The 15,091-nt window shown below is 50.4% G+C and overlaps 7 protein-coding genes across 7 annotated transcripts; 5 read left to right on the top strand and 2 right to left on the bottom strand.

Moving 5' to 3' along the window:
- Positions 1-1,045: 1,045 nt before the first annotated feature.
- Positions 1,046-1,702, top strand: Z519_06892 (uncharacterized protein; the record flags this gene model as incomplete). The annotated part of the gene is made up of 1 exon (XM_016764630.1): positions 1,046-1,702. The coding sequence occupies one exon, from the start codon at positions 1,046-1,048 to the stop codon at positions 1,700-1,702; it is 657 nt and encodes a 218-aa protein (XP_016619712.1).
- A 557-nt stretch (positions 1,703-2,259) lies between these two features.
- Positions 2,260-3,403, top strand: Z519_06891 (uncharacterized protein; the record flags this gene model as incomplete). Its single annotated transcript, XM_016764629.1, has 2 exons — positions 2,260-2,836; positions 2,952-3,403. The coding sequence occupies 2 exons, from the start codon at positions 2,260-2,262 to the stop codon at positions 3,401-3,403; spliced, it is 1,029 nt and encodes a 342-aa protein (XP_016619711.1).
- A 324-nt stretch (positions 3,404-3,727) lies between these two features.
- Positions 3,728-5,073, bottom strand: Z519_06890 (uncharacterized protein; the record flags this gene model as incomplete). Its single annotated transcript, XM_016764628.1, has 3 exons — positions 3,728-3,910; positions 4,005-4,981; positions 5,037-5,073. 3 exons carry the CDS (start codon positions 5,071-5,073, stop codon positions 3,728-3,730), a joined length of 1,197 nt encoding a protein of 398 aa, XP_016619710.1.
- A 700-nt stretch (positions 5,074-5,773) lies between these two features.
- On the bottom strand, positions 5,774-6,747 carry Z519_06889 (adenylate kinase; the record flags this gene model as incomplete). Its single annotated transcript, XM_016764627.1, has 4 exons — positions 5,774-6,227; positions 6,275-6,429; positions 6,483-6,535; positions 6,591-6,747. 4 exons carry the CDS (start codon positions 6,745-6,747, stop codon positions 5,774-5,776), a joined length of 819 nt encoding a protein of 272 aa, XP_016619709.1.
- Positions 6,748-9,635: 2,888 nt separating this feature from the next.
- Positions 9,636-10,300, top strand: Z519_06888 (uncharacterized protein; the record flags this gene model as incomplete). The annotated part of the gene is made up of 2 exons (XM_016764626.1): positions 9,636-9,665; positions 9,722-10,300. 2 exons carry the CDS (start codon positions 9,636-9,638, stop codon positions 10,298-10,300), a joined length of 609 nt encoding a protein of 202 aa, XP_016619708.1.
- Positions 10,301-10,339: 39 nt separating this feature from the next.
- Positions 10,340-11,221, top strand: Z519_06887 (uncharacterized protein; the record flags this gene model as incomplete). Its single annotated transcript, XM_016764625.1, has 2 exons — positions 10,340-10,602; positions 10,633-11,221. The coding sequence occupies 2 exons, from the start codon at positions 10,340-10,342 to the stop codon at positions 11,219-11,221; spliced, it is 852 nt and encodes a 283-aa protein (XP_016619707.1).
- Positions 11,222-12,889: 1,668 nt separating this feature from the next.
- On the top strand, positions 12,890-14,893 carry Z519_06886 (uncharacterized protein; the record flags this gene model as incomplete). The annotated part of the gene is made up of 5 exons (XM_016764624.1): positions 12,890-12,953; positions 13,093-13,503; positions 13,562-13,790; positions 13,862-14,240; positions 14,309-14,893. The coding sequence occupies 5 exons, from the start codon at positions 12,890-12,892 to the stop codon at positions 14,891-14,893; spliced, it is 1,668 nt and encodes a 555-aa protein (XP_016619706.1).
- Between the last annotated feature and the right edge of the window lie 198 nt (positions 14,894-15,091).

Here is a 15,091-nt window from a genome sequence, read left to right as displayed (position 1 = left end):
TGAGTGTGAATCACACGGACCAGACCTCTTCTCGGAATGCTGCTGCTTTCCGACGTATATCGTATTGAGCGAGCATTGTTTCCAGTGAGAAGACCACAGTTACCCCTCGAGTGCGCCCCTCCGACTTTGCTCCCTCTGTTTCAATTTGCGCTGATTACTTCCCTCTGGGTATGTCTCTTGGCCGTGCTGGATTGTGGATCGTGTTGCTGCCTGATGTCGATTGGCCGCGGCAGTGAGATGTACCTTGGTCTTCGTGGACGAGGACGGTGAGATGGAGGAGATGTTTATTGCTTGGAACGGGAGTGCGCGCTTGTTGAACCAGTTTCTTAGACTTCCCTTTAGACTGGCTGGGTTCTTCTGACCAAGGACTGGAACTAGAGGGACTGAGTTTGCGGCGAAGGACATCATTTTCCTGGGCCCGAAAGTCGGTCCTGTTTTCGTGATCCCACGAGATTGCGTAGAATCCTTGCGGCTATCCCATTTACCGTAAGCCATCATGAAATACCACTATCGCACAGGGAAGGGGGAATGATACGTGAAACTTGTCAGTGACGATTGCTCATGTCTGCCAATGTATGATCTAGCGTATTTACGTCGGTACGGTGTGTAGTCCTTCCACAATTCGTGCCTTCGCCTCATCAGCTTTTGTCGAGATGCGCTAGGGCCCGGGGGCAGTCAACAGGGCTTACCTAAATCGATTTCTGGAGTCCTATACTCCGCTTCCCCCAACTTATATAGGTCCTTTCATAAGGCTGAATTGGTCGAGTATTCTTGACTGAGCATTCTGCTCGGTTCCGTTGGCTACGCTGTCCAGGAGCCGTCGAACCGTGTGGAGGTCAGCAAGTGGATTTGTCCGGGATTGATGCTCCAAGCCAAGCCTGTCCGAGGATCTCCCGCTTCTCAATAGTAAGACGAGAGAGCATGGTAAAAAGACTCTAGAACTGCCGCCCACCTCCTCGCATCCCCCAGGACGGACACAATCATATCTAACAAATCCATCTTTCTTGAGACTTTGAGCGGGATACTTAGACTCAGGCCATGCAACATGGCTCCGAAACTCTACTGCACCAAAGAGTCTGGGAACTGCTACAAAGTGCGACTACTGGCCAGTTTCCTCGATCTCCAACTTGACCAAGTTGAGGTGGACTTTTTCAACATGCAACACCGCTCACCGGAGTTTCTGGCCATTAATCCCCGCGGCGAGCTACCGACTCTCGTCGATGAGGGGAAAGTTTTCAACGATTCGAGCGCAATTCTCGTATATCTCGCTGGGACCAACCCTGACCCAGGTTCCAAGACGGTTCCGTCGAGTTATTGGTCTTCCGATGCGGTCGAGCAGGCATCTATCGTGGACTGGCTCGCTTTCACGGCCAGCTGGATTCAATTCGGACTTTCAAAAGCCAGGGCGATTGTGTCGTTCAACTGGCCTGCTGACGCCAGCGAGGAGACTCTTACGGAAGCGAAAAATAGAGGCCTGAAGTCACTTGAGATTCTAGAGAAGAGGCTCGAGAACGAGCAATGGTTGGCTTTGGCGAGGCCGACGGTTGCGGACGTGTCGGTATTTGTCTATGTTGCCCTGGCACATATGGGCGATATCTCGCTAGACCCATATCCTGCTGTCAAGGCATGGATAGAAAGAATACAAGGTTTACCTGGGTTTATTCTACTGGATGGGTTGGATAAAGCGATGCAGCAGCGTTGAGACGCAGTATGCGCATAGTGCAGCTGGATATCTGCATCTAAAGGGGAGCCATTCGAAGATCAAATGCGAATGGAAGTAAACCGAATGTAATTGGACATGTTTATAAGTCCCCGACGAGAGGCATTGGACGTTGGGCAGAGCCCAAAGGAAGTTCTCGCCTTGCATAAGGCTTTGGGTCATTCTCCGCTGTGCATTTTGACTCGAGCGCAATCTCACGTATATGATCCCCATGAAATTGAAAACCGCGCTCTCAGCTCCCGGGTGTTCATTTTTCAAAACGGATTGGGGGACGTATTTCATTCGAGGCGTATTTGATAGACCTATGCTTGAAAAGGCAAGACTGGAGCGTGCGAAAGTTACCTAATTTATTTCTTGGCATCGAAAAACCCCCCGAAAAATCAATTTCATGCTGTGTGGTCTGCCTGGATTTGGCAGCCTTGTCACAGGCGAGCTAATAAAACTCACTCCCCCCTAGCTTTCGTTCTCGACAAACCCTCACCGATCTGCCTAGGGAGATATCTTGGTTCGCAAAGCCTTCCTCCATTCTCTCCACAGGTATGGAGGACACCTCGACACCACCGCCTCGACAGCAGCAGAACTTCCGCTCCACCGCTTCAACTAACTGGCGCGTGAGAGACGAGACACCGCGGGTGGAACAACAGCATTCTCGGGGGCGGCCTAATCGTTCTCAGAATGGGCACCACAATGCCAGTTCTGTATCATACTCGAACAATAGCAATAGCTATACCGCCGCCCAAGGGACTGAAGAAGCGCCCGGAATGAGACTTTACATCGGCAATCTACTCTACACAGCTCAACGCTCTGACATAGAGGAGCTGTTCACCAAGAATGGATTTAATGTCGTCGGCATAAGTATGTCCACGGATCCCTTCACAGGGCGGAACCCGAGTTACTGCTTCGTAGACGTGGAAAGCCCAGAAGAAGCCCAGAGAGCAATGAGTGAATTGAACGGCATGGATGTTCTCGGAAGGCCTGTTAGAGTTAGCCCCGGCGTGGCTAAGAGACAGGGTCAAGGTCAAAGCAATGCCGGTGGTGGCGGGGGTGGGAGAGAGGTTAGAGTGAAAGACTTTGAGCGAGGCTGGGGACGGTCACGCGAATCGAGGGAGCAGAAAGGTAAGCAAACTCGAACACCATCTTATTGCAGGGGCTCCTCATCGTGGCTTTGCTTCTTGACCACTTACCTCCCATGAGATCGACGTTCCATAACCTGACGGATCCGGCCTTTTAGATACTGAATACAACCCAACCTTCGACCGCTGGAACCGTACCGACGCCACTTCTCACTGGACAGCACCCCAGTCCGAAGGGCGACGGCTCTACATCGGCAATATGCCCAGGATCGAACCACAATCAGCACATGATGAAGAAGTGCGAGGTCTCTTCGCCCAGTACGTACCAGATATTGCGCCAACCGCGGTGTCAAAGCAGATATCGCCACGTCCTCCCAAGCCCGAACAGCCAGGCAATCAGTATTACTGTTTTGTCGATCTCGAAAGGGCGGAGGATGTCGATCTAGTGATTGCAGCGCTGGACGGCAAAGAGGGAAGTTGGGGCGGTAATGTAAGAGTCAATCGAGCCAGGGGTTCTGACAGAAAAGTCATTAAAGAACAGGGCTTGGGCAGCGGCGAGCGCCGTAATTTCGGAGAAGGAAGTTGGAGGAAGGATGAGATGCATGCATGAGCTCAAGGATGGGTTTTACTCCGTGGCTTTGAAGAAGCGGATGCCTGGTAGAGTGGGGATAACGAAGAGGAAGGACACCCGTGAAACTGCAATCCACCATATGATCCTGAGGAGCCCCTTCCAGACAAGATGACTTGCTCGGACACCTGCAGGATAGATGATAGTCGTTGAGGATACGACGTGATCACGGCGCTAGATTGTCTGGTCTTTGGCTAGGTAGGGTATTTATCTTGGATATCTTGCTGCGAGAGAATCCGATCACCAAACGGAGTGGACCTGCGACGCTTTTCAGTAATTGTTTGCCTCGCCGCATCTGTGTCACCTTTACACCTTGGCAGTCAATTTCACAGGGTACTCCGTAGTCTCGATCGCAGCTGGATATACCAACCCGCCTTGCTTCCTCGTCTCGTCCATAGTCTCCATTATAAGCGTGGATTCCGCCCACGGTAAGGTTTCCGATTCCAGTTCCCCGGCAACTAGGCAGCGGGCAGCGGCGTCGGCTTCATACTGTTGTGCGTCGTGTAGATGTCAGCAGATGCCACGAATCACCCAATACAGCATGCAATGAAACCTCTGATATGGCAACGGTTCAAACACATACCATCATACCGTGGCAACCGCCGGGAAACTCAAATTTCCGATCAAGAATCTCCGCTGTTTTGTCCTTCGGCACCAGACGATACCGTATCGGCCTATATATCGGGCCATATACCTGGATCTCGCCCCTTTCGCCTTGTATGCGTACCGCAGGAGTTTCCACGTCGCATTTGCTCTCATGTCCTCGTGCGGGATCGTCGCTGACACGCATAGCCGTAGTGGCCACGGCGTGGGCTTTCGTCTTCCCTGCCGGAGTTGATTTGGGAAATTCCAGAAGTATCAGTGTAGACTCGTCGGCGCCAGTACGAGGTTCGGGAGTCATTGCTGCCCCAATTACTTTGGGGCGAGATTGTTGTCTGAGTTGGGGAGGTAGTGTGTGATACATCGTTTGGAAAACCCATGTGAGAGCATAAATACCTAGGTCGAGGAGAGCCCCGCCCGCTAATTCAAGGTTCACCATGCGGTGACCCAGGTCAAAATCCTTCTCAGGTACAGCACCAATGCTCAAATCCGAAATGACGCGTACTACCTCGCCGATGTCATTATCCATAATGTGTTTCCTGATCATCTGGCTGAGCGGGAAATAGCGGGTCCAAACAGCTTCCATAAAGAAAAGGTGCTTCTCTTTCGCAGTCTTGTATAGAACCTTAGCTTGCGCGGCGTTGACAGTGAGGGCTTTCTCGCAGAGGACAGGCTTATTGTGGGCAAGACAGAGCATGGAATTTTGGTAGTGGTGAGAATGTGGCGAGCCAATGTAGATGATGTCCACGGATGTGTCTTTCACGAGTTCTTCGTAGGAGCCGTAGGGCGTGCATTTTGTGGACTGAGAAGCGGAAACAAAGTTGGAAACGAACTTTTCTGCGGAGGACAGGGACGAGGAGGATGCGACTGCGGTAACGACGTGGCGGATGTCCTTGACGTTACGTGTGGACGGGTCAACGAGAAGGTCTTTGACGAAGGTTTGGGCAATCCAACCAGTGGCTGCAGGGTCGTTATTAATTTCAATGAGATATGGACTTTCTTGTGTGAAACATACCCATGATGCCCCAGCGAATTTCTTTCGGCGACGACATGGTAGCTAGAACCTGCACTGTGAGTTCCTGCAAAAACGGAGAAAAGGATAAATAGGGGTATGGGAAATTCAAGGAAATATTAAGGAAGTGTATCCATTGATGGAATCTCGTGGGGAAAGCCATATTACCTGACCCGCGGGGCACGCCTTTGCAGCGGATTGACAGCCCCGGTAAGCCGCCCGACGATTCAGCCTGATATCAAGATCGGCGCCCATCCCTCATAGCCGATGGGATGTCGTGCATTGCTTTCCATGAAATGGTTAGATAGTCAATCCCATGTGTTTTCGGTGTTGTCGGGTCTCGTCCCGACCTGTTCATGCTGTGTCTATGGGTTTGCTGAATAATTTTCGCCATCCTTTTCAGTTAGTGGTTGATGGTTAAGCGGGTAAGATTCCTCATATTGAAGTCTGAGATGACGGAGATAAAGGAAGGGAGCGCGTTGCTCGCTTGTGCCAATTAAGTCTTGTATTCGTCTCGCGCAGACGCGAGATATGTACTCGAAGTCAGAACCCTTTTCCGCATGCGACTCACCATTTTCCAGGGGATGTTGGACACCCAGTTCCCGTAACTTGTACACATTTGCAAAGATGGCATGAATCTTTTTCGGAGTCTCTTGATAAGGTCATTCCAGCCGCCGATTCGGTGCTTGCTCCAAGGGCAAATGCAAGGAGGTCACTCTGCTTGTCTCCTGCGCCCACATCTACCGCAAACCAATCTTGTTCAGGATTCTGCTGTTGGATGCAGCCTTTGACTCGCCGAAAACGGAGAGAATGCTCTTCCAGACATGCTCAGGGTCTTGGCTGGCGTCGATCCCAGACCAGATGCCCTTGTTCTTGTAGTAGGCCACCACAGGGGTCGTCTGTGCATGATATGTTCCCAATCTCTTCTTCAGAGTCTCGGCATTATCATCGGTTCTTTGGATAAGAGGCTCCCCAGTGACATCGTCCTTCATGGGTTCCTTGGGTGGATTGAACACTTTGTGATACGTTCGACCCGAGGCTGGGTGGATCAGTCGACCAGTGATGCGGGAAACCAGCAGACCGTCGTCGATTTGCAGTTCGATCGCGTGCTTGAGAGGTTTGTTCTCGGCTTGAAGCATGGAGTCGAGGCCCTCGGCTTGGGCGACCGTTCTGGGGAATCCATCGAGGATGAAGCTGGCGATGTTAGTGGTGGACACGACATCCATTGCATAGAGTTTTACCCGTTAGCGCATTCTCTGTTCGTGTCCAACTCGTTCTTGATCATGTTGATCATAATGTCGTCGCTGACTAGGCCGCCTTGATCCATGATCTTCTTGGCCTCTCTTCCCAAGGGAGTCTTTTTGGCAACTTGTGCTCGGAGCATATCACCGGTGGCCTGTGAGGACTATAAATTTCTGGTCCGAGGGCGGGGTAAGGATACGAGTATACCAGATGACACACACAATATTTTTCTTTGATTCGAGGAGCTTGAGTCCCCTTGCCTAGGAAGTACGTGTCAGTCAAACGCGCAGCATGGCGGTTAATATCAAAACTTACCTGCACCTGGAGGGCCGATTAGGATCATGCGCATAGAATCTGTGAGTGAAGGCTTCTTTTCGCCCTCTAGTCTTCGCTCCAGAGACCAGACCCGAGCTTCGAGCTTATGAACAAGGTCTTTCAGGTCCTCGACATGTTGATCGGTGATGGGTGCCATGTTGGCTAGGAAGGTCAGAGAAGGGGACCTGACCAAGGTCGAGAAGCGGACGCGTAGCTAAAGGGGTGCTGTTACTCCTTCCTTATTGAAATGCAAGAGAGCAAGGAGGACGAGGAGAGGGGAGAAACACGGTGCAAGAAAAAGCTGCTGTAGAGGTGTTACGGAAGTAATTGCTTTGTGAGCTTCCAGCTTGAGTAAGAGACGAGAATCCTCCGGTTTACCGGCGCCGCACCAGCCCCCCGAGATGTCAACTTGAGCTCCGGACTGCCAAGAGGTCACGTTTCGGTTGAAACGTCCTCGACGTGCAGAACGTCTGCTTCCCTTCTCCCGAAAGTATTCCGATCGCGTATCTTTCCTCACCACGAAGCAAGTTGGTTAAGCTCAACACCTGCAAGATGTCCATTCCAACGGCTGTGCGCCAAGCTGGTCACATATAGGTGAAATTATGTCAGCCATCTTAGCCCATGGCTATTCCAATAGAACCAAGCTCGTGTGATTTACTTAGAGGAGCTTGACGCCTCTCCCGATGACCGCCTCGACCCCGACATTTCTACGCTCGAGGAGTTGAGCTCACACGCTGCGCCAGACGACGTGTTTGTTGTTAGAAACAATATCGTAGGGTTCCGTGATAAGTTTATTGAATCCGTGAGTATCCCTATCGATATCGATACCGATAAAATGATCAATCGCTCAACATCAGGAATCCTCTATCGGCGAGGCCCACAACGGTCCCTCTCCAAAGTTCTTGTCCTCTTCGATCCTTCTCTGCCTGGTGTCCTTGCAGCCGAGTGTCCACTACCCTGGAAGCGGTTCAAATAGGTGCCAAACGCACTGCATTTGCCCATGGACACTCTCAAAAGCTATGCTCTCATCTACGGGGTTCCTGCGAGGACGAAGCACCGTCGGTTATTGTACATCGGATATACATGCGACACACAAGCGGTGCATCGTCCTTAAGCGGATCTGAAGCACTCATGTTCGTTAGAGATTTGCTCCTGTGTTGAGCAGAGTCCGACAGCCTCCTGAGCGCGAACGGTTTGGCCGATCAGGACATACCTCAACCTTGCTTCTATAGAAAGGTTCTGCAATGTATTAACTGCTTCCATGCCAGAGGTAGAAGTAAGGATGTGGAAGAACTCGCCTCCGAAACTTTCGCCCCCGTGGGTGGCCAAGAACGTTGGCGATCGACGTGCACTAGCCAACAACGATCTGCAGGACTTCCAGTTTAATTGCAATTTCCAAAACAAACAGCTCACATGGACAAGCGCCTATTCATGCAAGTTTCTATGCGGCAATGAATGATGAAAACCCTGCTAAAATCCCCGGTCGTTGGAGAAAGCTGGGTTCGCACCATGTGTTGCAATTCATGGCTTCTAGAATCTCCTGTCATCGACTCCAAGTTCTCCCTTGCTCGCTCCAGAGAGTTTGGAGATTTGGCTGGTCAAATGCAGCGAATGGCAGCCGTTCTTCGTCCTAACACCCAAACCACAGAGGTTCGTCTTTTTCTATGTGCGACAAAACGATCAAGGCAGTATAATGCTGGACTTGACTGTCTCCGTGTCTCAAAACAAGTGCGTCTTGAATAAGAAAAGAAACCAGACACAGAGAGTTTTCGCAACTGCGGTATCCTGATCTCCACGTTCATCAAAACCTCACGGAGAAACCGAACAGTTTTCAGACCTAGGGCAGAACCAGACCAACCGGAAGTTTGGGGCCCTCCACTGAACGATTTCTTCGAAGGCTCGACTATTCTTCTGGCTATAAAGCTTGCCATGCCCTGGTTGAGATTGCGCACAACATCAAAAGGAGTCAAAGAAGCCGTCATAGGCAATTCCCCTTATGGTCATGCCGGCTACCTTGTACGATGCAAAAGGTCTGATGTGCGCATTTGGGTTCACGATTGGCACTGAAGTGCGACTTGTCGCTTCTCTCGTGAGGACTGAGGTCGAGACGTCCCTAAATCTCCTCGGAACACTTCAACAGCGTGCGCATATAGCCGAAAATGTGCACACAGATCTCTGCTGGAGACCATATTATGAAGATTTCTGGGATTCCAGCACCTAGGATCAACCTGCAGCATGCCCCAACGTATATGTCACGATGATGATGCGGCTTCACTAACCCAAAGGCTAGGCTTGGCATTTGAACAGATCACCACCATGATTAGGTTCGCTCTGTCAAATGATGAAAAACATTATTAAGAACACGGATGCGAACCTAGTCAGTGGTCACGATTGCGAGGTGAATCTGCGACTAGTCACTGTCGGTCAGTGGACGCTGACAATGTCTCGCAGAAATTGATTCAATTCAAACAGTCTCCGGAGTATTAATGTCAAATGAGCATGACCCCCATTCCTGAACTGCTCATTATCAAATCATTGGCTATTCTGGATTGTCGACGAGAGGTAATCCCGCAAGACTGTCAAGTTGTGCCAATAGAGGGAGTCGCTGTTTGCTGCTCGCTGCTATTTGGACAGGGGACATCTACTCTGCAGGAAAGTTCCTGGGCGATCTACGAAAAGCGGGAAGAAACAGTGGTATCAACACAACTTTCTGCCGAAGCAGACGGCGATCTCGGCACGGTATCTCCTCATTTCGCATTTTTCAATATTTCTTATTAGTTGGAATATGAACTGCACGGCTAAGGGGATGTTGTCGAAAAGCAGGATTTGTATTTCCCCCGCATTTTCTTTGTTCGACTAGCAGCCGCTTGCGGATCCACGGCACTTAGGGCGCCTAAGGCTGTGAGGTGGCGAGTCTCCTGAGATGCCAGCAAAACCACAGTCTCCACAAAATCAAGCGTTTCCAAGCACATATAAGAGTTATTAAGCTCTTTTGGCGTCTATAATGGAACGCGCAACATTCCTCGACTTCTTCAAACTCCTAAAATGCTCTATCTCTTGATCACTTTTGGCGCCGTTGGCTGGGTGGCTGCACTGGGAGGTGCAGCCACCCAGCCAACTCCCTTCCCAAGCCAAACGTCCCGGGAGCTGTCGTTACCTCTCTGACGGCACCGGTATTTCATGGCTATGCTGTCAATATCATCGGCGAATCGAACAATTGGCCAGGTCAAAACATTACGGGTTTCGACTTCTGTCAAGTAAATGTTAGCCTGACACATCGCGGGACCGGTGATTACGTCAACAATCAGGTATGGCTTGCTTTGACTGGGTGGAATAGCATCTTTCTCGGCGTGGGAGGCGGTGGATATGTTTCTGGATCCTGGCAATTGTTGGCGCCTGCTGTGGAACGCTGCTATGCAGCCGTGGCAACTGACGGAGGTCACGCTCAGAATAACTCTGGAGATGCCACATCGTGGGCTCTGGTCAGCGAAGGTGATGTCAACGAGAACATTCTTCTTGACTTCGCGTCTAGGTTGGTCCATGAGATGACAGTGCTAGGAAAAGCCGTTACCACGAGCTTCTATGGATCTGCACCAAAGTATGCATATTGGCAGGGCTGTTCGACGGGCGGCCGACAGGGTCTTATGGAAGCACAGATGTTCCCCAACGACTATGACGGCATTGTCGCCTTAGCTCCTGCTATCAACTAGAATGACTTCACTCCGGCCCAACAGTGGCCGTACACCGTGATGAACAACGAGCACTACGCCCCTCTGCAATGTGAGTTTGACGCTGTCAACGCCGCTGCAGTTTCTGCCTGTGACCATCTGGACGGCCTCGAAGATGGTATCATCGGTGCTCCAGGCCTCTGCAAATTTGATCCCTCAAGTCTTGTTGGGAAGAACTATGCCTGCCGTACAGATGGGACAACTGGGCGCTTTTCGAGTAAGACTGCAACTGTCGTGAGGAAGATCTGGCAAGGACCGACAGCCGCAAATGACACCGCGCTCTAGTATGGCATTCTCCCTGGTACCAATTTCAGCTCGCTTGCGCCCATAGAGACCTTCAGCAACGGCACTATTGTCGCAGAGCCATTTAGCATCTCTGTCAGTTGGTTCCGCGACTTCTTGTTCAAAGATGCCATCTACAATACCTCGAACATCACCTGCGCCGAGTTCCCGGGATTGATACGTCAATCTCACGTGGAATATGATTCCGCGATGGGTACTATGGATGCAAACTTGGCCGCATTTATGGCCTCCGGCGGAAAGATGATCACTTGGCAAGGCCTTGCTGACAACCTGATTATGCAAAATGGAACTGTGCATTATTTTGACAGAGTCAAGGCAATCGATCAGAATGTCACCGACTTCTATCGTGTCTTCTTTGCTCCTGACGTGGGACATTGCGGTGGCGGAGGAAGCGGTCCAATCCCAAACGACGCTCTGATGGCCTTGAGGAAGTGGGTCGAGAATGGAACAGCTCCAGAAGTCCTCTCAGGCTCGAGCGGGTATAAGATCAACGGAACCATTCGACATCAGAACTTATGTCTATATCCTCTTGTCTCGAAGTACAACGGCAAGGGTGATCCAACGAGTACATCCAGTTTCACATGTGTAAAGAATTTCTGAAATGGAATGATGAGTCACAGCTCACCCAGTGCCGTTTGCGAGATGAGATGGTATCTCTTCTGATCCGGAGAGGTGAGACAGTCTCGTTGCGCGAGAGGAAGCGGAGATTGTATTAGGTAGCTAACCCATGACCAACAGTCGCAAAGATATGCTCGGAATATCAGGGCTCTTATCACAGTGCACTGTAAATCCAGCCCCTCGGAGCAAGACCAAGCCTATTGACGACACCCGATCTGGGTAAACATTACTGGCTGAGACTGGTAAACTTGGCATCCTATCCGGTTCGCATTACTATTAATTGGAGGATGGACCCCACGAGATGTGTGTGAAACCCAAAATGTCAGATGGCACCGCATGGCAGTAGTAATGAACTTCCAGGGAGGGAATAAAGCTAGAGCTGAATATAGTCAAGTTTGCAAACGGCGTGAGGAATCGCCGCTCCCCAATCTATGGCCCTTCGACCCTTCCGTAGCGACGAACAATCTCAGCTATAAGTTTCATGGTCGCTTTAGATTGGTAGGCTTACTATGTCGAGACTCAGAAATCTTGTATTACTAGCAAGAAAGGCGTGGGAGTTGCTGTATGAGTTGGTGAAGAGTGCTCAGAGTCGGAATGATGGGTTGAGGTCGATGAGACATGCTCTAACGTGGAGTGATGGGTTGAAGTGCTCATAGAGCCTGTTGATGTATGATCAGTCTCTGAATGGTGTGGTGTAACGGAGACGGAAGCTGTTGAGGTATGTGTCGCAACAGATGTAGTAGAGTGATCATCGTCCGAGTGTTCAGTCTCCGTATGGTCATCACATCTGATGATGGCGAACAATAGCGGCAGCAATAGAAAGGCCTTCATCTTGATCTGCGTGAGATACACTGCCACCGAGGTCTGCTAGGGCATATGTGGTCAAAAAGCGAAATGAATTCGACCCGCTCGCCGGGCCAACGTGGTAAATATAGACATTTTTGTTGTGGAGTAAGCATGAAGTGCTTCGAAGATTTCGTAGGACATGTCGTCCCTTATTGCTTACAGTACGGTAGATTGTCGATCAGTAGTGTCGTTGAATACCACGAGTGTACCGAACCATCATTCGAGGATCATATGATATCGAAGAAGGGTTGGAAAAGGAGACTTGGCACCTCGTGATCGCCTTTGCTCATGTCTTATCTGATTCTTCCGGCTTACCATGTCTCCCAGATTGCCGACCGTCAAATCTCCTTCCTGTCTGACTGGTCTGTACTTATAAGTACTTACAAGGTAATACCCGGTACTCAGGGGCAGATCAAGGCAGATGCAATTTTAGTGGAGCCAAAGTAGATCCGGCAGCCTTGCGCGTCTCTGGTCTCTGATTGGCGTAAATCCGGAGAGCCTCGAAAAACTCAAATAGTTCCAACGTCTCACTCTCTCCATTCAACAAGTATGCCATACATTGGTCTCTATTGCTTCACCTTTGCCAATATTTTATTCGATTTCCTGCCCATTCCTTTTTTAGTTCCTTCTCTCCGCTCATTGAGAGGATATTCAACGGCTATTTGCACTGAGTCAGGAATGTGACGTCACACTCGTATTCATCAGCACCACCTGGTGGCCGTCAGCCTCAGTACGGAGTAACCTTAATCGATTAAAGCAAACACTCAACAACGCTTCTGACAGAGCCAACCTGGGTACAAGCCAATGTATCGCTGGTCCTCATTAGTGAGGACGATAAGCGGCAGTGGAAAGGTCGCCGAATCTGAAGGTAAGGCACACCAAGAGCGAACCGCGCAACCAGCAATCCCTTCCACTCTGCAACTTCCGGCTTTTTAGACCTGTGAGGGTTTCGGAAGGGCACCAGTTGGACGATTCGAGTTCTCGCACCGTGGGCTAACAACGCAAAGACCCAAGGCCGGATGAAAACAAGACTCTGTTCCAGGCCTTCGAGTGGTATCTGCCTAGTCCGCCCAGCGACAGTGCACTTCCCAATGCGAGCCACTACAGCATTCTGACAGCTCTGCTTCCGCATCTCTCTACCTTGGGTATCTCACACATTTGGATTCCTCCAGGCTGCAAAGCCACGTCGGTGCACGACAACGGGTACGGTATCTATGATCTTTGGGATCTAGGTGAATTTGATGCAAAGAAGAATGGCAAGCCTTCAAGGACGAAATGGGGAAATAAAGCGGAGCTAGAGGCATTTTGTGCAAAGGCAAAAGAACTAGAGATAGATGTCCTCTGGGATGCCGTTCTCAATCATAAAGCTTCAGCAGATGGAAAGGAAGTGAGCTGGGGCGTCAAGGTAGACTCCCATGGTGAGTGACACCCTCTTGAATGCGGCGACCAAGTATTAATCGGATTCATACACCTTAGACCGCACCAAGGCCATCTCAAAACCATATGAGCTGGAAACATGGACGAAGTTTACTTTCCCTGGTCGCGGCACGAGGTATTCTGATATGAAATACAATTGGAAGCATTTTTCTGGTATCGACTATGATTCGCGCAGAAAAGACCATGGCATCTTCAAACTCATTGGTGAAGGAAAGCGAAGTGACTGGGCACATGATGTCAGTAAAGAGCTGGGAAATTATGATTATTTGTAAGTGCTCTGCCAAGATTTCTCACGCTGTTGAAGCCCGGGATATCAACGCACTGACAAGTTTTCAACAGAATGTTTGCAGATCTTGACCATTCACATTCCGCAGTACGAACCGATATTCTCAATTGGGGAACTTGGATCACCTCCCTGCTCAATCTCGGCGGCTTCCGTCTAGATGCCATAAAGCACTACTCTCTTTCTTTCCTTGCAGACTTTCTCTCACATCTTGACACGACCACATCTCAAGGGAAAAGGTTATTTTATGTTGGCGAATACTGGGACCCCAATGTGTTCACATTAGAGTCAGTCATTAAGCGATGCCATGGAAGGCTGAATTTATTTGATGTCCAATTGGTATATACGTTCAGCGACTTTTCGAAGGGGAGGAAGCATGATTTGAGAACGATTTTTGATGGGTCTCTGGTACAAAGAGATCATGGTCATGCAGTGGTAAGACCCTGGGGCCTCGCCTTGCGCCGGCTGTTTTGAACTCTGCATATCTGATATGTGCGCTTCAGACCTTTGTTGCGAACCACGACACACAAGAAACGCAGGCTCTGGCTGCACCTGTCGAGGAATGGTTCATACCTCTGGCCTACGCGCTGATTCTCCTTCGCTACGACGGCGGGATTCCTTGCGTATTCTGGGGAGACATCTTTGGCAACCATGGGCCTCGACCTCGGCTTCCAGCATGCGGTGGCAAGCTTGTGCGACTCATCGCCGCGAGGAAACTCTACGCACATGGCCCGCAAAGAGACTATCTCGATTTGGAAGACTGCATTGGCTGGACCCGACTGGGCCACAAGTCCAAAGCGAACGGAGCCGGCCTCGCTGTCATCATGACCAATAGCTGGGACAGGAGGTCTAAAAGGATGTTTGTGGGTCATAGGCACATTGGCGAGAAGTGGAGAGATATTCTCGGCTGGGAAGACAGGGAGGTTGTGATCGACTCTCGAGGATTTGGCACATTCCCTGTTGGCCACAGATCCGTCGGGGCTTGGACACACGAGAAGGCCCCCGACTTTGAGAGAATCATCAGCTTTACTTTTCCCAGATTGGGTCACAGTGCCGCTGCGCCGGACCCGAACAAGTTGCCTGCCTAGGTGAGGGAGATTACGCCTTCTGTGGGCTGCAGAACATTCGTTTAATCCCTCTATTCCAGTCTCATGTTCCCGGCTCTTTTTTGAGCGGTGGCACAGGAATAATACCATCTCTGGTTAATTGATCGAGCTGAGAATCCGGACTTTTATATTCGCTTTGCAAAAGCCTCCATGCGGCTGAAAATGACGCTGCCTTGAGGC

The sequence above is a fragment of the Cladophialophora bantiana genome (genome assembly GCF_000835475.1).
Source record: "Cladophialophora bantiana CBS 173.52 unplaced genomic scaffold supercont1.9, whole genome shotgun sequence".
NCBI lineage: Eukaryota > Fungi > Ascomycota > Eurotiomycetes > Chaetothyriales > Herpotrichiellaceae > Cladophialophora > Cladophialophora bantiana.
Note: the sequence above shows the minus strand (reverse complement) of the source record. Positions and strands in the feature narration are given on the sequence as shown.